Here is a 21,837-nt window from a genome sequence, read left to right as displayed (position 1 = left end):
ATATATTTTTTTTAATTGCGCATTAGGTTCTCGGGTACATGTGAAGAACTTGCAGGACTGCTGCATAGGTACATATATGGCAATGTGGTTTGCTGCCTCCATCCCCTATATCTGGCATTACCCCCCATGCTATCCCTCCCCAATTTGCTACCCCCCACTGTCCCTCCCCTCATCCCCCACAAACAGACCCCAGTGTGTGATGCTTCCCTCCCTGTGTCCATGTGTTCTCATTGTTCAACGCCCAGCTATGAGTGAGATCATGTGGTGTTTGATTTTCTGTTCTTGTGTCAGTTTGCTGAGAATGATGGTTTCCAGGTTCATCCATGTCCCTACAAAGGACATGAACTCATTGTTTTTTATGGCTGCATCGTATTCCATGGTGTATATGTGCCACATTTTCCCTGTCCAGTCTATCATCGATGGGCATTTGGGTTGGTTCCAGGTCTTTGCTATTGTAAACAGTGCTGCAGTGAACACACGTGTGTATGTGTCTTTATAATAGAACGTTTTATAATCCTTTGGATATATACACAGTAATGGGATTGCTGGGTCATATGGAATTTCTGTTTCTAGGTCCTTGAGGAATCGCCACACTTTCTTCCACAATTGTTGAACTAATTTACACTTCCACCAACGGTGTAAAAGTGTTCCTATTTCTCCACATCCTCTCCAGCATCTGTTGTCTCCAGATTCTTTAGTGGTTACCATTCTGACTGGCGTGAGATGGTATCTCAATGTAGTATTGATTTGCATTTCTCTAATGACCAGTGATGATGATAATTTTTTCATGTTTGTTGGCCTCATATATGTTTTCTTCTGAAAAGCGTTCATATCCTTCGCCCACTTTTGATTTTTTTTTTCTTGTAAATCTGTTTTAATTCTTTGTAGATTCTGGATATAAGTCCTGGGTCAGATGGATAGGTGGCAAAAACTTCTCCCCATTCTGTTGGTTGCCGGTTCACTCTGATGATTGTTACTTTTGCTGTACAGAAGCTCTGGAGTTTAATTAGGTCCCATTTGTCAATTTTCGCTTTTGTTGCCATTGCTTTTGGTGTTTTAGTTGTGAAGTCCTTGCCTATGCCTATGTCCTGAATGGTTTTGCCTAGGTTTTCTTCTAGGGTTTTTATGGTGTTAGGTCTTATGTTTAAGTCTTTAATGCATCTGGAGTTAATTTTAGTGTAAAGTGTCGAGAAGGGGTCCAGTTTCTACTTTCTGCACATGGCTAGCCAGTTTTCCTAACACCATTTATTAAACAGGGAGTCCTTTCTCCATTGCTTGTTTTTGTGAGGTTTGTCAAAGATCAGATGGTTGTAGATGTGTGGTGCTGCCTCCGAGGCCTCTGTTCTGTTCCATTGGTCTATATCTCTGTTTTGGTACCAGTACCATGCTGTTTTGACTACTGTAGCCTTGTCGTATAGTTTGAGGTCAGGTAGCATGATGATTCCAGCTTTGTTCTTTTTGCTTAGAATTGACTTGGCTATGCGGGCTCTTTTTTGGTTCTATATGAACTTTAAGGTGGCTTTTTCCAGTTCTGTGACGAAGGTCATTGGTAGTTTGATGGGGATAGCATTGAATCCATAAATTACTTTGGGCATTATGGCCATTTTCACGATATTGATTCTTCCTAACCATGAGCCTGGAATGTTTCTCCATCTGCTTGTGTCCTCTCTTATTTCATTGAGCAGTGGTTTGTAGTTCTCCTTGAAGAGATCCTTTGTTAGTTGCTTTCCTAGCTATTTTATTCTCTTTGTAGCAATTGTGAATGGCAGTTCATTCTTGATTTGGCTCTCTTTAAGTCTTGTATTGGTGTATTGGAATGCTTGTGATTTTTGCACGTTGATTTTGTATTCTGAGACTTTGCTGAAGTTGCTTATCAGTTTCAGGAGATTTTGGACTGAGACGATAGGGTCTTCTAAATATATAATCATGTCGTCTGCAAATAGAGACAGTTTGACTTCCTCTTTTCCTAATTGAATTCCCTTTATTTCTTTTTTCTGTCTGATGGCTCTGGCTAGAACTTCCAATACTAAATTGAATAGGAGTGGTGAGAGAAGGCATCCTTATCTAGTGCCAGATTTCAAAGGGAATGCTTCCAGTTTTTGCCCATTCGATATGATATTGGCTGTGGGTTTGTCATAAATAGCTTTTATTATTTTCAGGTACCCTTCTGTCAATACCTAATTTAGTGAGAGTTTTTAGCATGAAGGGCTGTTGAATTTGTCAAAGGTCTTCTCTGCATCTATTGAGATAATCATGTGGTTTTTGTCTTTGGTTCTGTTTATCTGGTGGATTACGTTTAGACTTGCGTATGTTGAACTAGCCTTGCATCCCCGGGATGAAGCCTACTTGATCATGGTGGATAAGCTTTTTGATGTGCTGTTACAATTGATTTGCCAGTATTTTATTGAAGATTTTTGCATCTATGTTCATCATGGATATTGGCCTGAAGTTTTCTTTTCTTGTTGAGTCTCTGCTGGGTTTTGGTATCAGAGTGATATTGGTCTCATACAATGATTTGGGAAGGATTCCTTCTTTTTGGATTGTTTGGGATACTTTCAGATGGAGTGGTACCAGCTCCTCTTTGTATGTCTGGTAGAATTAGGCTGTGAATCCATCTGGGTTTTTTTTTTTTTCGGTTGGTAGGCTATTAATTGCTGCCTCAGCTTTAGCCTTTGTTATTGGTCTATTCAGGGTTTTGACTTCTTCCTGGTTTAGGCTTGGGAGGGTGCAAGTATCCAGGAATTTATCCATTTCTTCCAGGCTTACTGGTTTATGTGCATAGAGTTGTTTGTAGTAATCTCTGATGGTGGTTTGTATTTCTGTGGAATCTGTGGTGGTATACCCTTTATTCTTTTTTATTGCATCTGTTTGATTCTTCTCCATTTTCTTTTTTATTAATCTGGCTAGTGTTCTATTTTGTTGGTCTTTTCAAAAAAACCAGCTCCTGGATTTATTGATTTTTTGAAGGGTTTTTTGTGTTTCTGTCTCCTTCAGTTGTGCTCTGATCTTAATTATTTCCTGTCTTCTGCTAGGTTTTGAGTTTTTTTGATCTTGCTCCTCTGGTTCTTTCAATTTTGAGGATAGGGTGTCGATTTTAGATCCTTCCTTGCTTCTGATGTGGGCATTTATTGCTATAAATTTTCCTCTAGACACTGCTTTAAATGTGTCCCAGAGATTCTGGTACATTGTCTTCATTCTCATTGGTTTTGAAGGTTTTGAAGAACATCTTTATTTCTGCCCTTTCTTCATTGTTTATCCAGTCAGCATTCAAGAGCCAGTTGTTCAGTTTCCATGAAGTGGTGCGGTTCTGAGTTAGTTTCTGAATTCTGAGCTCTAATTTGATTACACTGTGGTCTAAGAGACTGTTTGTTATGATTTCCATTCTTTTGCATTTACTGAGGAGTGATTTACTTCCAATTATGTGGTCAATTTTAAGAGTAGATGTGATGTGTTGCTGAGAAGAATATATATTCTGTGGATTTGGGATGGAGAGTTGTAAATGTCTATTAGGTTTGCTTGGTCCAAGTCTGAGTTCAAGTCCTGGATGTCCTTGTTAATTTTCTGTCTCATTGAAGCCTCCCACTATTATTGTGTGGGAGTCTGAGTCTCTTTGTAGGTCATTAAGAATTTACTTTATGTATCTGGGTGCTCCTGTACTGGGTGTGTACATATTTAGAATCATTAGCTCTTCTTGTTGCGTTGATCCTCTTACCATTATGTAATGCCCTTCTTTGTCTCTTTTGATCTTTGTTGGTTTAAAGTCTATCTTATCAGAGACTAGGATTACAACTCCTGCTTTTTTTGCTCTCCATTTGCTTGGTAAATCTTCCTCTATCCCTTTATTTTGAGCCTATATGTATCCTTGCACGTGAGATGGGTTTCCTGGATACCGCACACGGATGGGTTTTGACGTTTTATCCAATCTGCCAATCTGTGTCTTTTGATTGGGGCACATAGCCCATTTACATTTAAGGTTAATATTGTTATGTGAGACTTTGATCCTGCCATTTTGATGCTAGCTGGTTGTTCTGCCCATTAGTTGATGCGGCTTCTTCGTTGTGTCGATGCTCTTTACCATTTGGTATGTTTTTGGAGTGGCTAGTACTGGTTGTTCCTTTCTATGGTTAGTGCTTCTTTCAGGAGCTCTTGTAAAGCAGGCCTGGTGGTGATGAAATCTCTGAGTAATTGCTTGTTCATAAAGGATTTTCCTTCTCCTTTGCTTATGGAGCTTAGTTTGGTTGGATATGAAATTCTAGGTTGAAAGTTCTTTTCTTTAAGGATGTTGAAGATTGGCCCCCACTCTCTTCTGGCTTGTAGGGTTTCTGCTGAGAGATCCGCTGTGAGTCTGATGGGCTTCCTTCTGTGGGTAAGCTGACCTTTCTCTCTGACTGCCCTTAGCATTTTTTCCTTCATTTCAACCCTGGTGAATCTGACAATTATGTACCTTGGTGTTGCTTTTCTTGAGGAATATCTTTGTGGTGGTCTCTGCATTTACTGGACTTGAATACTGGCCTGTGTTGCTAGGTTGGAGAAGTTCTCCTGGATAATACCCTGAAGAGTGTTTTCCAGCTTGGATTCATTCTCTCCATCACATTCAGGTACACTGATCAAACATAGATTAGGTCTTTTCACATAATCCCATACTTCTTGGAGGCTTTTTGTTCATTTATTTTTACTCCTTTTTTCTCTAATCTTGCCTTCTCGTTTTATTTCATTGAGTTGAACTTCATTCTCTGATATCCTTTCTTCTGCCTGGTCAATTTGGCTATTGAAACTTATGTATTATTTGCAAAGTTCTCGTGTTGTGTTTCCAGCTCCATCAGTTTATTTATATTCCTCTCTAAGCTGTTTATTCTCGTTAGCATTTTGTCAAACCTTTTTTCAAGGTTCTTAGTTTCTTTGCATTGGTTAGAACATGTTCTTTTAGCTCAGAGAAGTTTGTTATTACCCACCTTCTGAAGCCTGTTTCCGTCAATTCATCGGACTCATTCTCCATCCAGCCTTGTTCCCTTGCTGGTAAGGAGTTGTGATCCCTTAGAGGAGGAGAGGCATTCTGGGTTTGGGTGTTTTTGTCCTTTTTGCGCTGGTTTCTTCCCATCTTTGTGGATTTATCTACCTGTGGTCTTTGTAGTTGGTGACTTTCAGATGGGGTTTCTGAATGGACGTCCTTTTTGTTAATGATGAAGTTATTTCTGTTTCGTAGTTTTCCTTCTAACAGTCATGCCCCTCTGCTGTAGGACTGCTGGAGGTCCACTCTAGACCCTGCTTGCCTGGGTTGCTGCCAGTTTCTTCTTCTGTTATCTTTGTCCCAGAAAGGACACTGGTAACTGCAATCCAGAGCTGCTCCTATTCGGCCATCTTGGATCTAGAGCAGCTAGTCAGCTTAAATGGCTGTGAGGGACAACTGGAGACAGAAGCCCCAATAGGGCTTCTCGTAGTCTCCCAGAGTCACATGAGCACCCACACACATGCACACACACGTCCTTCCTTGCCCCTCACTGGTTGATCCCACCTGTGGCTGCATTGGCCCTGCTACTCCTCACAGCACATCACTAGCTAACTGGTTCATGCCCACACACCTTGCCAGGCATAAGCTGAAATCAGAAAATGATGGCACGTCTCAGACCTGGGCCTCTGCTTTCTCTTTTGATTGACCCCCGCTGGCAGATCCACTTCTTTTTTTTTTTTTTTTTTTTTTTTTGGCACAGAATCTTGTTCTGTGGCCAGGCACCAGGCTGGAGTGCAGTGGCACAGTCTCAGCTCACTACAACCTCTGCCTCCTGGGTTCAAGCAGTTCTCCTGCCTCAGCCTCCTGTGTAGCTGGGGCTACAAGCATGTGCCACCATGCCATGCTAATTTTTGTATTTTTTAGTAGAGACAGGGTTTCACCATGTTGGCCAGGATAGTCTTGATCTCTTGACCTCTTGTGGCAGATACACTTCTTATGAGCATCCATGAGAATATGAGTGCATGGATCTGTAAAGGACTCAGAAAGGAAAAAACACGTTTATAAGTGCTCTCTCTTGTGGCAGGTGCTGTGCTAGGCACTGGGCAAATGTTATGCTTTTTTATGACACGCTAGTCAAAAATAAGTGCTTTTATTCCCATTATACAAGTGAGATTAAAGCACAGAAGGTAACTTTGCCCAAGGTATGTATTTAAGTAGCAGAGCTATCATGTCAACTCAGGTCTTGGTCATTTCCAGAGAGCCCTCTTCACAGTCCCATCCTGTCTACCACATAGGGCAGTTACAAACAGATTCCTCCATTCCCTAAACACTTACTGAGCACCTACTCTTTGCCTGGCACTTTGCAAGACCTGGAAATGTAACCATGAACAGAGGCCCACCCAAGACCACAAGCCTGGCAGGGCTGATAGGTACATACACAGGCAGCCGCCACCAGTGAGCGAAACAGTCTGGGATGAACCAGTCCCAAAGAAGATGTAGACCCAGTGTGAAGGGGAGCATGAATGGAGACACATCAAGGCCCATGGTGGTGGGGATGGGAGGGGCAGGGAGACCAGTTTTTCTAATTGGCTATGCACCAAGCCTAGCGAGAAATTGATGCTGTTTCTGAAACAGATGCACACTTCAGCACAGGTTTCTTTCCCTCCTCCCATCCCCTTTTAATATAACTTCCATAGTAGTCCCTGGGAACTTGTTTGAGAACCACATGGATTTCTTACAGCTCAGGTTTGATTAAACAGTGGGCTCTCTGACATTTGATGCCGCAGAACAGGGCTGTGGAAACCCGGGGCTCTGAGAGCTGACATGTCTGGTTCTCTTCCACATTCTGACAGCAGTCCCAGTGTCTTCAGCCCTGCCATTCCCAGTAGTTTCTCACTTGTCAGCACTGGCCTCAGCCATTTATTGCAACACCACAAAGAAGTCTGCACAGCCACTTCTGTTACAGGAGTGGTGGAAACTTGAGTGGCAGAGATGGGGAATTCTTCAACCCCTGCCCAAGGAGTAGCGGCCACAAGAGGTCCCAGATGGTTACCAGCATCCGGGGGGCTGGTGTTCAAGACAGTCACCCTGGTCAGAAAAAGCAGAAAGATGCCTTCAGAATTATGGGATAGGCTTGAGCTAAGGCCAGTAGGAGTGGTCATTAATGCCAAATGCAGACATAATTCCGACAAGGTGAGAGTGGACAACTGTTAGACTTAATGACAAGGGGACATAGCTGACTTTGGCCAGATCCACAGAGTCAAAGACAGATTATACTGGTTTGAGAAACTCAGGAGTGGTCATGAAAGGAAATAGCCAGTATAGGATGCTCCTAAGCCAATGACATGTAGGGTCAGTGCACGTGTTCCTAGTCTCACAATACTGTTTGTTTTCTGGCCTCTGCCCTAGTTCACTCTCTCAAGGTAGACTTGAGATTGGCATTTAAGGAGAATAGGTACGCAGATTGTAGCCTCCTGCCTTCTCCCTGTTTTCTGTCCCTAACCACTCTCCTACTACTGCCTTAACCCAAGAACTCAAACAAGTTCATTGATTCAGTTGCAAGGCTGGGGAGACAGACACAATCACCATATTAACAGACTTGGCCCTAATGCATGCTGTGGTTATTGAGCTTTCCTGCTTACGCTGGTGCAGACTTCATTAATATAATTACAATGATGATGATAACTACCAGCTGTATGGTAGTTACTTGTGAACCTCTCAGAACTTTAATATCTTTATCATTAAACTGAGAATACGAGTACCTAAGTCATAGGTTGCACTGAGTTAGAGAAGTACTACATATAAAGCACTTAGCATGGGGCCCAGTACTCAGTGCATGTAAGCATTTATTATCAGCCACCTACAATATACCAGGCAGGTGCTAAGAAACTTAGTTTCTCCAATCCTATATGCTTTCTTGTTATCAGAGCTTTGCAAATAACCTGAAACACTCTGTCCTGACTGGCTACCTCCTGCTGCTTGACTGGAACACATCTCAGTGATGATAAGTCTTCATGACTCTGCTCCCAGAGAGCAGTATGCCTCTGTCTTCCTCCCTATGCTGTGAGCTATGCATGGACAAAGGTTACATATGTTCATTTAGCTATGCACCCAAAGTCTAGGTGATGGCTTCATTAATATTCGTAGTTCTCTTAATCACCCAGTCCATAAAGTATTTATTATCTTCAATATAAGGAAACAAAATTCCAGAGTGTTAAGAAAATTGCCCATGATTGCACAGTCAGTGAAGTGGTGCAATTAAGATGGAATCTACATCATCTGATTAAAAAGATCATGCTCTTTTTTCTCACTGTTCAGCCTCTTTTCAAACTGGCATGCCATGAGAGATACCCAGCCCTCGAGTGTGTTGAAGATAATTTCACTTGGCTCCTCTTGAAATATCAGACTCTGTGGCTCCAATCCCGTATGTCAGGCCCACAGCTAGAATTCAGGAGCCGCTGCGCATGCGTTCCCGTTTATCCCATCCCCTGCTCTCCTCCTCCCTTTTGTCTCCTCAACACTGAAGCCTGGCATCCACTGCCATTGAGCGTCCTGCTCCGTCCCCACCAGCCTGTACCATATCCACGTCCCTGGCCTGGCCCTGCAGCTGCTTGAGGTTGCCCCCCAGCCCCCCAGATTAGAAAGACACAAACAGTAGATAATTCCAGAATCCTTTGTCCCTGTTGAAACTTGACTGTGCCTTCTCATTTTCTTAATTTCAGTGATGGATTAGTTTTCTAATTTTGTTTTCTTGAAGATGTCATCAAATAGGGTTTCTAGTACGTCCTCGTTCGTTTTGTGGTGCTGTAACAAAATACTGGAGACTGTAATTTTTAAAGAATAGAAATGTATTCCCCACAGTTCTGGAGGCCAGGCAGTCTGAGAACACACCTGGTGGTTGGTGTCTGGGAGGGCTGCTCTCTTCTGCCAAGATGGTTCTTTGTGGGTTGGTTGGTTGTTTTTAAGACAGAGTCCCACTCTGCTGCCCAGGCTGGAGTGCAGTGGTGCGATCTCAGCTTTTACTGCACCTTCCACCTCCCCGGTTCAAGCGATTCTCCTACCTCAGCCTCCTGCTTAGCTGGGATTACAGGTGTGCACCACCACGCCTAATTTTTTGTATTTTTAGTAGAGATGAGGTTTCACCATGTTGGCCAAGCTCATCTTGAACTCTTGACCTCAGGTTGTCCATCCACCTCAACCTCTGAAAGTGCTGGGATTACAGGTGTGAGCCACCATGCCCTGCTCCAAGATGGTTATTTGAACAGTGCATCCTGCAGAGGGGAGGAATGCCATGTTCTCATGTGGAAGGTGGAGGAAAGGCAAACAAATGGGACCGAGCTCCCTCTTTCAAGCGTTTTTTTTTTTTTTTGTAACCATAGCATGAATGTATTCATGAGGGTGGAGCCCTCATGACGTAAACACCTTCCATGAGACCCCGCCTCCACTGCTGCATTGGAGATTAACTTTCCAACACATGAATTTTGGGGGACACCATAGCACAATACCTAAGCCCACATCAGTGAGACAGGAGGAACTTATTTCAGGGAATACTGAGTCGAGGAGAAAGCATAAGGGTAGACAGACCAGATTTAGGGAGCTCGTCCTTTGGTGGAAACAGGTGAGTAACTGGAATCCTATTTTCAGGCAAGTTGTTACCGTTGCGGGACCCCAGGATGGGTGCGATTGGAACACACGGGTCTCTTCTCCCAGGTCTTACCTCACTGTGAAGGAGTTAGGTATTGGTCATAGAGTTTTCCTTATATCCTCTTCTCTGGACCACATAGGTTCATTTTTCCCAGCCTTTAGACACTCAAAATGTAACTATATTGTCCAGTGTTGAAACATGGATCTTTTTCCTGATTAGCAATCCAGCCCTGCCCTATGTTTACTTGACTTATTTTTGCAGAACCAGAGGTAGGGAAGGGAACTTCTAAATGGCCATGGCCCTCACACTCACTTACTTGACTGGTGCCCTAGATGCTAGCAATCCAGGGGGATGCTGCCCGTGACCTCCACGTTGCCAGATCCAACGGCCAGCCCCCAGCTCTCATCTCGTTTGACTTCTCAGTGGCATCCAAGAGCCAGTGACTCCTCCGTGGCACCCTTTTTTTTTTCTCTTGGCTTTTAGGTGCTCATCACAGTCTCATTGTGGTTTTTCCACCTTCTTGGTCCCTCCCTGCAGTTCCCATTGCTGGCTCCTCTTCTTGTTCCACCCTCATTCCCATTTTATAGATATTGCATGTTACAGATAGGGAAACTGCAGAACCAAGAGGTAAGTAGTTGGCCAGGATGCACACCTGAGCAGCCTGCCTCTAGAATCGGAATGATTGTGGCTCCGAGGAGGCGAAGTTGTCAGAACTAAGCAGTGCGTGGCGTTTCCTTATGTCTTCCTAGACACTGTCCCGTCATCTCTTCATGCCAGGAACCTGGGTTCTTTCCTTGGTTACAGGGACCTGCCTCTAAAGGAAAGGATGGAGTTAAAAAGAGAGAATGAGATGGAGGGAGGTGTGTATGTATGTGTAAGAGAGCTCAGCAGCCATGGTCAGGTTGAGGATTGGTAATTCCACGCCACTGTAGCAGCAGGGAAACCCATCTAGCGCATACTCTGCCCTTCCATGCCGTTTCTTCAATGTACGCAGAGCCCAGGCAAGCCTAGCATCTCCACCCACCCCTACCCCCTCAGTTGGCATAGGAAGCCTCGCTACTCACATCCCCTCCCCTGCTCACCAGTTTTGTCAGATAGGAGCAAGAGATGTGAACTATTCATATACTTGAGTGAGCTGAGAGGAGGGGCTCAGGGAAAAAGATACATGGAAGAGGAGGCTTGGGGGGCTTTGGAACATAAGCTTTATCAAATTCACAGTTCCCCACTGGTTAGCTCTGCCATGCTAACCAGTGAAGAGGTGAATTTACTCTGTGAGCAACACCTGAATTGTTTTTGACACAAAGACAGACTCAGAGGGCTGGCTAGAGACTGAGATCTCATAAGCTCTGTTTCTGCAGATGAAAAAACAGAAGTCTGCCCTGGCTGTAAGCCGTATGTCATCTTTTCTGAATCCTCCTTCACTCTCTCCCATTCTCTTGCCTTGGATGCACCAGTAAGCTCAGCTTTGAAAGGGAGAGGACTTGTCAATGAGTTAATTCTAAGTCGGGCACTGCTTTGGGTTCTAGAACCCTGAGAGATGAGAGGTAAGGATTTATTATCTCCATTTACAGATGGGGAACCCGTGGTTGGGAGAGGTTGCAGAATGTGCCTGAAGTCAGGAGAGGAGCACTCAGGTTTGGGAGCTGCTGCTGTCTGGCTCTAAGTCACTTATGTTCACAGGGCTCTCCATTGTTATCAGCAAGATTCTGAGTTATTTAGATTAAGAATTCCTAGCCAGGCGCAGTGGCTCATGCCTATAATCCCAGCATTTTGGGAGGCCGAGGCAGGTGGATCACGAGGTCAAGAAATCGAGACCATCCTGGTCAACATGGCGAAACCCCGTCTCTACTAAAAATACAAAAATTAGCTGGGCATGGTGGCGCGCGCCTGTAATCTCAGCTACTTGAGAGGCTGAGGCAGGAGAATTGCTTGAACCCAGGAGGTGGAGGTTGCAGTGAGCCGAGATCGCGCCATTGCACTCCAGCCTGGGTAACAAGAGCGAAACTCCGCCTCAAAAAAAAAAAAAATTCCTTGGTCCAATATCAATATAGTGTAGTAGGTTAGTGAACGTTTTTGCAGGTGTCTTGACAAGACAAGGGCAACAAAACTTTGAACCGAACCTGTGCATATGCAAGGGTGGGCCTAGAACCCAGGTCTCCTGGCTGGTCTGCAAAGAGGAATCACACCATAAGGAAGTAACTGTCAGCTCGGGCCCATATGCTGGACAAGAACAGAGTGGCAGTCCAAGAAGAGCTTGTTATCATTGAATGATGAGGAGGAATGTGGACCAGGTCAGAATCAGGACATGTTTTATTTTAGGTAAGCTACCCGGTATTAATTTTTGTTTCTTGCAGCTAAACAACCCTAAGCAATGTATTCCAAGACCCAGTAAGCAGCATGCCTTACCAGTGCAGTCCTCCGGGGTCTCCAGAGACACAGAGCCAATAGGAGAGAGATGCATAGTGTATCCTACAGACATTAAGATATATATCAATATGTAGAGATAGATAGTGATATATGTGTTGCTAGATCAATAGAGCTTAAGGAATTGGCTCACACAGTTGTGGAGTTGGCAAGTCTGAAATTCACAGAGCAGTCCTGCAGGCTGGAAACTGAGGCAGGATTCCTATGTTATTGTGCTAAGGCAGTATTCCATCTTTTCTGGGAAAGTTCAGTGTTTGTTCTTATGGTCTTCAACTGATTAGATGAGGCCCACCCATATTATCAAGGGAAATCTCCTTTCCTTAAAATTAACTGACTATACTTGTTAATTATTAGGTTGGTGCAAAAGTAACTGCAGTACATCTATAAAACACTTGCACAGCAATGGCTAGACTAGTATGTGACCAAGTAACTGGCCACCATAGCCTGGCCCATCTGATACATAAAAGTAACCATCATAGGTGTCATGTACCCAGTGCTTACTGTGTGCCAGGCACTGTGCAAGCCCTTCCACAAGCACTCTGCTTTTCCTCATCAACGTATTTTACAAGAGCATCAGTGCCAGGACTTACAATAGTGAAAGTGATTTGCCCAAGAAGACAGCCTAGTAAAGTCAGAGCTAGATGTCTGGTCTGATTACCACTACACCAGACTGTCTTACGAAGCTTCCATCTTAATAGTCTAAATTTAGCAATCTAAAAGAGTAATGGAGTGACCCAAAGTCACCCAGGTGCTCAGGGTGGGCCTAGAACCCAGGTCTCCTGGCTCCTTGCCAGCTTTCTGGCTCGTCGTCCAGCCCCACCGTTCTGGAAGAATCTGCACCCTATCCTCTGCAGGACTCACTTTCCAGAGAACTATTGGCTGCAAATTGTTGACCCCTAGGACAGCAAGCCCCATCCAGGGTAAGATGCACTAACAGAACACTGTGCAGCAAGACCCAGGCTACCGTTACCTTCTTAATAAACAGATGTGCTCAGAGTTTGTACCATGAAGCCATTTCACTGCTGAAACAACTTCATCATGAGACCCTTTCAGGACATCAGTATTGAAATTTCCTTGAACTGGGTCTGACATGGATCTGTCACGTGACAGATCTGTCTTTGCGGCAGTTTGTATTTTAGTGAGATTAAAGAGAATTTGCAGAGGGAAATAAGGCTTCCTAGGACTGCATTTGTGAGGCATACTGCTTACTGGGTCTGTCTGCTCTGGGTCTTGCAGTATGTTGGTAAGAGTTGTTTAGTTGCAGGCGACAGAAACTAATAACAGGGAGCTTAAGTAAAATAAAAACAAAGGAAATAATGGATGGGTTATCTTATGGAATCAAACTAGGACTTGGAAAATTAATACATAAAAAGACTGCAGTTAACCAGGACAGCTCTGGGCCCCTCTGCAGCAGTTCAGAAGCCTTCAGGGCATGGTTTGACATCACTGCAAGTCAATTCTGTGCTTCCCCAGTCGTTTCCTATTCAAATTTCCAGAGTAAGAAACTAATTTGCTCAGCTTGGGTCAAGTGACTAATCCTGAACAACCTACCCTTGCCAGGGGTGCAGCTAGGGCAGGCAGAATGCTCTGAGAGCTGCTTCTGTGTATAGGAGCAGGTTGCCCCCATAGAAAGGGGAATTGTTTTCCAGCAGGAATTAATCTCCAAGCAGCAGCTCCTGTAGTAACTGATTATAATAGTAACTTGAGGCTTATATAGATAGAAACATCCATGTTAGATCTCTGTATGCACTGCATACATATGTGTATGTGTCTTTTTATTTTGTCCATTCCCTGTACAGTTCAGCCCTCTCAGCCTTCTACTCGGTTTCTATAGCACTATACTCTAAAATAATCACCTACAAATGCAGTCTGGGGCCCCAATGTAGAGAGCCTTGTCCTGAGATATTTATAAGAATGTAAGCACCATGTGGGCAGAGACTTTGCTTGTTCTTTTCACCCTGTGTCTTCAAGTGCCTGGCATATCATAGGTGCTGGGTGACTGCTGAGTAAGTAGCAACCACCCACCAGTACCGGCACAGCTTCCCCCCTGCCCCAGGGATTCCAAGGGCTTTGCTGTCTTGGTCCAAGGATATTCTTTAGATCTATATGTCCCATCCCCAATACCCAGAATCAATAGATAAGGTACCCATCTTTCCAGAGGGAAAGGTAAAGAGCCTAGCTCGGCCCATGTCTAATAAGGAATTGATATAAAAGAGAGTGATAGCTGACATTAGATGCCTGGCCACAGAAGAGGGAATCTTGGATATTTGAAAACTAACATTGTTCGGGCAGACAATGCGGGAGACGAATCCAGGCCAGGACAGGCTGACTCCAACCTCTGGCTCTCAAAGTCACTAAGTATAGCTCACTCACATGCTATCTTGCTGTCATCCTTTACAAACCTCTGGAATAGTGGTGTGAGAACTATATATTATTTGGTATAAAGTTAGCAAGAGCCCTATGGTAAAGAGTGAACTGCAAATGATATTCAGGGGGTTCCAAAATGAACTTCCAGCCCATCCCAACCAACCCCTCTCTACTGGGAGCTGGTGAGATCCATTACCCAAGGATGGTTTTAGGAAACTGTCCTTATTCGAAACTGCCCTTATTCTGACCTGGTCCAGGTTCCCCTCATGATTGAATAATACGAAGCCCTTCCAATGTCCTGTGACCTTCTTGGACTGCCACTCTGTTTTGTCCCACGCAGGCTTGCGCTAACTTAGTCACTTTCTTATGGTATGATTCCTCTTTGCACGCCAACTCTGGTCTCTGCTCATGCACAGGCTCAAAATTTGGTTGAGTGGAGTGACTTTAATAATCCAGCAATTGAGAGTTTTTTGTTTCTTTGTTTTGGTGGGGGGGGGCGGGGGGGGCGCAGGGTGGTTTGAGATCGAGTCCCCCTGTGGCACCCAGGCCGCAGTGCGGTGGCGCAACCTCTGCCTCCGGGGTTCAAGCAATTCTTCTGCCTCAGCCTCCTGAGTAGCTGGGCTACGGGCACGTGCCACCATGCCCAACTAATTTTTGTATTTTTAGTAGAGAAGCGGTTTCACCGTATTGGCCAAGCTAATCTTGAACTCCAGACCTCGTGATCTGCCCTGCCCAAGCTCCCAAAGTGCTGGGATTATAGGTGTGAGCCACTGTACTGGGCCTTCAATGGACAGTTTTATGGCCACAGAGGGCTGCTGCTTTGTTTTTCAAAATGCCTTACAATGCCTACATTTTCCCCAAGAAAGGCTGCTTTCTCTATTTCAGAGATAGAAACAGACAGCCCATGATGACCTTGAAACCCAAAAGTCAGTGTCAAAGCAGGAGGCCAAAATGAATTCCTAGGTCCCGGCCAAAATAGATCACAGAAGATCCAAGTCAGCGAGCCACAATAGCAGTGCAGTATTATAGTGACCACTTGTCACCAGCAGGCCTGCCCCTGGACAAGTATGCCAAGTGGTATTTTATCACCTTGTTCCAGGAGGTAGATGTTATTGCCATCATTTTAGGGACAAGGGACCAGAGATAGGGAGGAGCTAAATCGCTTTCCCAGGATGGCAGGACTCATAAAGTGACCCTGCCAGGGTTCAAATTCAGCCTGTGTTCATTAAAAGCCTTATTCCGTATGGCACTAGATGCTGGGCCACGTATGGCCCTCCATGAGCCTTTCTCCCTAAGTGACAGCTACAGAGCTGGGAAATGGCCAACAAACCCAGACATGCAGAATTGGATCTCAGAGGAGCAGAGTGGAAGGCCAGGCACCAGGGCACGACTTTGGAGAACTTTCCCCAAGTGGTATACTAGAGCTCTGTCCTACCAGTGCTGGCTGCATAGGGTGTCTCGGCCTACGTTAAAGGCTTGGAGTCTGGAGAATTCAAGGAGTTGAGGCATCTCTGAGATGGAACCTGAAAGTGCCCAGTTTGGTGATTCTCTCACCTGCTCCCTGTCCACCTGCTCTGGTGTGGCCAGTGGTGCAGGAGTGATTGACCATCCCAGAGAACCAAGCAGGCTGGGCTCTAACCCCTGTGGTCCTTGGAGACCTTCCTTTTGTGCCTGACTCTGGCAGGAGCACACACTGAAAACGTGTGGGAGTTTCTCCAAGCCCCTCAGTCTGTTCTGCCCTGTGTGTATTCTCCAGGAAGATTGAGCTCTCTGTCTCGGAGACAGCAGATCCCACTCCAATCTGGGTTCCCCAGGTGGTGTTTGCCAAGCTGCTTTGGGCTCCCAGGACTCCAGTTTCCCCATCTTTTTTTTTTTTCTTTGTCTTTATTCATTTATTTTTTTTCAGACAGAATCTATCTCTGTCACCCAGGCTGGAGTGCAGTGGCATGATCCCAGCTCATGGCAACCTCTGCCTTCCAGGCTCAAGCAATTCCCATGCCTCAGCATCCCAAGTAGTGGAGTCAGGGTTTCACCATGTTGGCCAGGCTGGTCTCAAACTCCTAACCTCAAGTGATCTGCCTGCCTCCACCTCCCAAAGGCTGGGATTACAGATGTGAGTCATCGTACCCAGCCCAGTTTCCCCATCTTTAATTGAGAGGCTGACTTGAGCTTTCTCTCCCTTGCCTCCCTGGGCCAATGACCACCCTGCCCTCAAGGGGGAAGACCCTGGCCTGGTGTCACAGGGTCTCTGTCTCTCTGCCTCTTCCCTCTTTTCAGGAAGTCTGTCATCCAGCTTGACCTTGCCAACACCAAGAAAGCGATGATTGTGCCTGCATTCGAGACACTGCGCTACCGGCTCTCTTTCCCCAAGTCGAAAGCGGAGTTGCTGTCAATGCTGGACATGGGGACCCTCTTCACATTCAGGTGAGTGGCCCTGGCTGCTGTACTCTAGGGGTGCTCAAAGGCCTTCTTTGTGTGGGAAACTGAATGGCAAAGCTATTGACCCAGAAGGTTGTTGCTCGCCTTAGTGCACTGTGAGACCAGGAAAGCACCACTTTCTACAGACAGTGTCCTTGTGATCTCTCTCTTCTTCCCATGCCAGTACATACCACGTCCTTTTTTTGTGCATGGATGACAGATGTTGTATGTCTAGATGGAAGATTAGGCATGTTTGGAGGACTGAAGGGTAGGAAGGTTTTGCTTATTTCTGTTTGTACTTGTTTCTAAACTCAGTTTAGGTCCCTGCTCCCATCTCCTGGCTCTGAATTCTCTCTTTTGTGTGCCTGTCCATTGATTCATTTGGTAGGTGAGTTTCATTCTGTTAGCACCATGGTAGTAGTTTTCCTTTTTCTTTGTGGTATTGTGGTTTGTTATCTGAGCCCCTGAGGCCTGGGGGATGTGTAGCCATTGTGTCAGCAACTTCAAGTCATCAAGGTGACTCCAGAGTTGCACGCAGCACCTGTGGCAGCCAGCTTTCCTGTTGCCCAAGTGACCACTGCAAACAGAATCCTGATTTTCCTTCTTTCCCAGGCCCCAGTGTCCTGCAGGAGCTCCCCTGTCACCTATCCTGAGTGCCCCAGGAGTCTGTACCACTGCACAGGTGCAAACAAACAGATTCTATGTCCTGGGGACAGGCTGCGGAATTACATATAGTGATCCAGAGGGACGTAGGTGTACTGCCGGGTGCCGTGACTTAGCAGTCTGAAGACAGGGCTAATGCTTCTGCCTGCTCTGGTTTTGTTGGTTTTTTGTTGTTCTCGTTTTGAGACAGAGCTTCACTCTTGTTGCCCAGGCTGGATTACAGTGGCACGGTGTGAGCTCACTGCAACCTTCGCCTCCTGGGTTCAAGTGAGTCTCCTGGCTCAGCCTCCCAAGTAGCTGGGATTACAGGTACCCACCACCACACGCAGCTAATTTTTATGTTTTTAGTAAAGACAGGTTTCACCATGTTGGCCAGGCTGGTCTCAAACTCGTGACCTAAGGTGATCCACTGGCCTCCCAAAGTGCTGGGATTACCGGTGTGTGAGCCACCTCACCCAGCCCGGCTCCAGTTTTAAAGTCAGGCTATTATTGTGAATGACGTCAGATGGCCAACACTTCCTTTGAGCTAAAAAGCATACCTTTTTCGATCATTGGAATTTTATTGAAAAGACTGTAGTCAAAATAACTTGGGTTGTTTGTTTGGGATCCAAGATGTCCTAGTAGGAACAGCTCTGGATTGCAGCTCCCAGCAAGACAGCAGAGGGTGAGTGGTCCCTGCATTTCCAGATGGATTTTTATTGCCCACAGACCAGGAGATTCCTGGGTGGAGGAGCGCCATGGGTTCGGGCGCTGTTTCAGCTGGCGACTGGTGCATCTGGGAGACAAAGTCACCAGTTCAACTGAAAAAAAGGGGACAGAACCAGGGAGCCAGGCCAGGAGATTCCTGGGCGAAAAAGCGCCACAAGTCTCCAGCACAGCAGGTCTCCGCACAAGAACTCACAGAAATCCGGATGCCGTTTTAACTGATGACTGGAACACCTGGAAGACAGAGTTGCCCATTCAACTGAAGAAAAAGGGGTCTGAGGCAGGGAGCCAGGTGATCAGACTCCACCGGTCCCACCCCCACCAAGACCAGCAATTTGAAATGCTATGGAATGAGAGTTTCACAGCAAGCACAGCTGAACCAGGGACGGTCCAGCTCTGTGGGGGAGGGGTGTCCGCCATTACAGAGGTGGGCTGCCATTGCTGAGGCAGTTCTAAATATACCCCTATAAACAGGACTGCAGGGAAGATCACATGGCAGCTGGGTAGAGCCCACTGCTCAGCAATGCCTCTGCTGGCAGACTGTGACTAGGCTACCTCCTTGCTGGGCAGGGCATCCCTGAAAAAAGGCAGCAGCATGACAGAAACTTTATTTATAAGCCCAACCTTCCTGGGACAGAGCACCTGGGGAAAAAAAGGCGGTTATGAGTTCTGCTGCAGCAGACTTAAATGTATCTGCACAGCAGCTCTGAATGGAACAATGGAGCTCAAAGCCCAGCACTTGAGCTCCTGTAAGGGACAAACTGTCTCCTCTAGCAGCTCCCAACCCCCACACATCCAAGAGTTACCTCATAAAGGAGAGCTCAGGCTACATTTGGCAGGTATCCTTCTGGGACAAAGATGGCAGCAACCCTTACTGTTCTGCAGCCGCTGCAGGTGATCCCTAGGCAAACAGGGTCTGGAGTGGACCTCCAGCAGCCCTACAACAGAGGGGCCTGTTAGAAGGAATACTAAGAAACAGAAATAACTTCATCATCAACAAACAAACAGTATGTCCACTCAGAGACGCCATCTGAAAGTCACCAACTACAAAGACCACAGGTAAATAAATCCACAAAGATGGGAGGAAACCAGGGCAAAAAGGTTGAAAACACCCAAAACCAGAAGGCCTCTCCTCTTCCAGGGGAACAAGGCTGGATAGAGAATGAGTCTGATGAACTGACAGAGACAGGCTTCAGAAGGAGGATAGTAACAAACTTCTCGGACCTAAAAGAACATGTACTAACTAACTCAATGCAAAGAAACTAAGAACCTTGAAAAAAGGTTTGACAAAATGCTGACGAGCATAAACAGCTTACAAAGGAATATAAATAATAAACTGATGGAGCCAAAAAACACAACACGAGAACTTTGCGAATAATACACAAGTTTCAACAGCCGAATCGACCGAGGAGACAAAAGGATATCAGAGATTGAAGATCAACTCAATGAAATAAAACAAGAAGATAAGATTAGAGAAAAAAGGAGTAAAAATAAATGAACAAAGCCTTCAAGAAGGATGGGATTATGTGAAAAGATCTAATCTACGTTGGATAGGTGTACCTGAATGTAACGGAGAGAATGAATCCAAGCTGGAAAACACTCTTCAGGGTATTATCCAGGAGAACTTCCCCAACCTAGCAATGCAGGCCAGTATTCAAGTCCAGGAAATGCAGAGACCACTACAAAGATGTTCCTCAAGAAGAGCAACCCCAAGGCAAATAATTGTCAGATTCACCAGGGTTGAAGTTAAGGAGAAAATGCTAAGGGCAGCCAAGAGAAAGGTCAGGTTACCCACAAAGGGAAGCTCATCAGACTCACAGCACATCTCTCGGCAGAAACCCCTACAAGCCAAAAGAGAGTGGGGGCCAATCTTCAACATCCTTAAAGAAAAGAACTTTCAATCTAGAATTTCATATCCAACCAAACTAAGCTCCATAAGCAAAGGAGAAGGAAAATCCTTTATGAACAAGCAATTACTCAGAGATTTCATCACCACCAGGCCTGCTTTACAAGAGCTCCTGAAAGAAGCACTAAACATAGGAACAACCAGTTAAGAGCTAACGATCTTAAATATATACGCACCCAATACAGGAGCACCCAGATACATAAAGCAAGTTCTTAATGACCTACAAAGAGACTTAAAGTGTGGGAGACTAACACTCCACTGTCAATATTAAATGGATCAACGAGACAGAAAATTAACAGGGACATCCAGGACTTCAACTCAGACCTGGGCCAAGACATGTACAGAACTCTCCACCCCAAATCCACAGAATACACATTCTTCTCAGTAACACATCACACCTACTCTAAAACTGACCACATAATTGGAAGTAAATCACTCCTCAGGAAATGCAAAAGAATGGAAATCATAACAAACAGTCTCTCAGACCACAGTGCAATCAAATTAGAACTCAAAATTCAGAAACTAAGAACTGCACAGCTTCATGGAAACTGAACAACTGGCTCTTGAACGTTGACTGGATAAACAACGAAATGAAGGCAGAAATAAAGATGTTCTTCAAAACCAACGAGAACAAAGACACAACATACCAGAATCTCTGGGACACATTTAAAGCAATGTCTAGAGGAAAATATATAGCAATAAATGCCCACATCAGAAGCAAGGAAAGATCTAAAATCGACACCCTATTGTTAAAATTGAAAGAGCTATGGGAGCAAGATCAAAAAAACTCAAAAGCTAGCAGAAAACAAGAAATAACTAAGATCACAGCCGAACAGAAGGAGATAGAGACACAAAAAACCCTTCAAAAAATCAATAGATCCAGGAGCTGATTTTTTTGAAAAGATCAATAAAATAGACCGCTAGACAGATTAATAAAAAGAAAAGAGAATAATCAAATAGATGCAATAAAAAACGATAAAGGGGTATCACCACAGATTCCACAGAAATACAAGCCACCATCAGAGATAACTACAAACAACTCTATGCACCTAAACCAGTAAGCCTGGAAGTAATGGATAACTTCCTGAACACTTGTATCCTCCCTAGCCTAAGCCAGGAAGAAGTTAAAACCCTGAAGAAACCAATAACAAGGGCTAAAGTTGAGGTAACAATTAATAGCCTACCAACCAAAATAGCCCAGGTCCAGATGGGTTCACAGCTGAATTCTACCAGACATACAAAGAAAAGCTGGTACCACTCCTTCTGAAACTATTCCAAACAATCCAAAAAGAATGGATCCTTCCCAAATCATTCATCCTCGTACCAAAACCTGGTAGAGACTCAACAAGAAAAGAAAACATTAGGCCAATATCCATGATGAACATAGATGCAAAAATCTTCAGTAAAATATTGGCAAACCGATTGTAACAGCACATCAACAAGCTTTTCCATCACGATCAAATAGGCTTCATCCCGGGGATGCAAGTCAGGTTCAACATACGCAAGTCTATAAACGTAATTCACCACATAAACAGAACCAAACACAAAAACCACATGATTATCTCAATAGATGCAGAGAAGGCCTTTGACAAAATTCAACAGCCCTTCATGCTAAAAACTCAATAAACTAGGTATCGACGGAATGTATCTGAAAATAATAAAAGCTATTTACGACAAACCCACAGCCAATATCATATCTAATGGGCAAAAACTGGAAGCATTCCCTTTGAAATGTGGCACTAGACAAGGATGCCCTCTCTC

The 21,837-nt window shown here is 44.9% G+C and overlaps 1 protein-coding gene across 2 annotated transcripts in view; it reads left to right on the top strand.

Annotated features, from left to right (window-relative positions):
- Positions 1-21,837, top strand: part of LARGE1 (LARGE xylosyl- and glucuronyltransferase 1) — a 568,765-nt gene that overhangs the window by 536,054 nt on the left and 10,874 nt on the right. For both annotated transcript variants that reach the window (XM_017504007.2, XM_037729772.1), the window contains one exon: positions 16,662-16,808. In XM_017504007.2, coding sequence (XP_017359496.1) covers positions 16,662-16,808 — 147 coding nt within the window. The remainder of the gene's footprint in view (positions 1-16,661; positions 16,809-21,837) is intronic.

The sequence above is a fragment of the Cebus imitator genome, unplaced genomic scaffold (genome assembly GCF_001604975.1).
Source record: "Cebus imitator isolate Cc_AM_T3 unplaced genomic scaffold, Cebus_imitator-1.0 Scaffold317, whole genome shotgun sequence".
NCBI lineage: Eukaryota > Metazoa > Chordata > Mammalia > Primates > Cebidae > Cebus > Cebus imitator.
The sequence above is the reverse complement of the archived record's forward strand: the minus strand, read 5'-3'. Positions and strand labels throughout refer to the sequence as shown.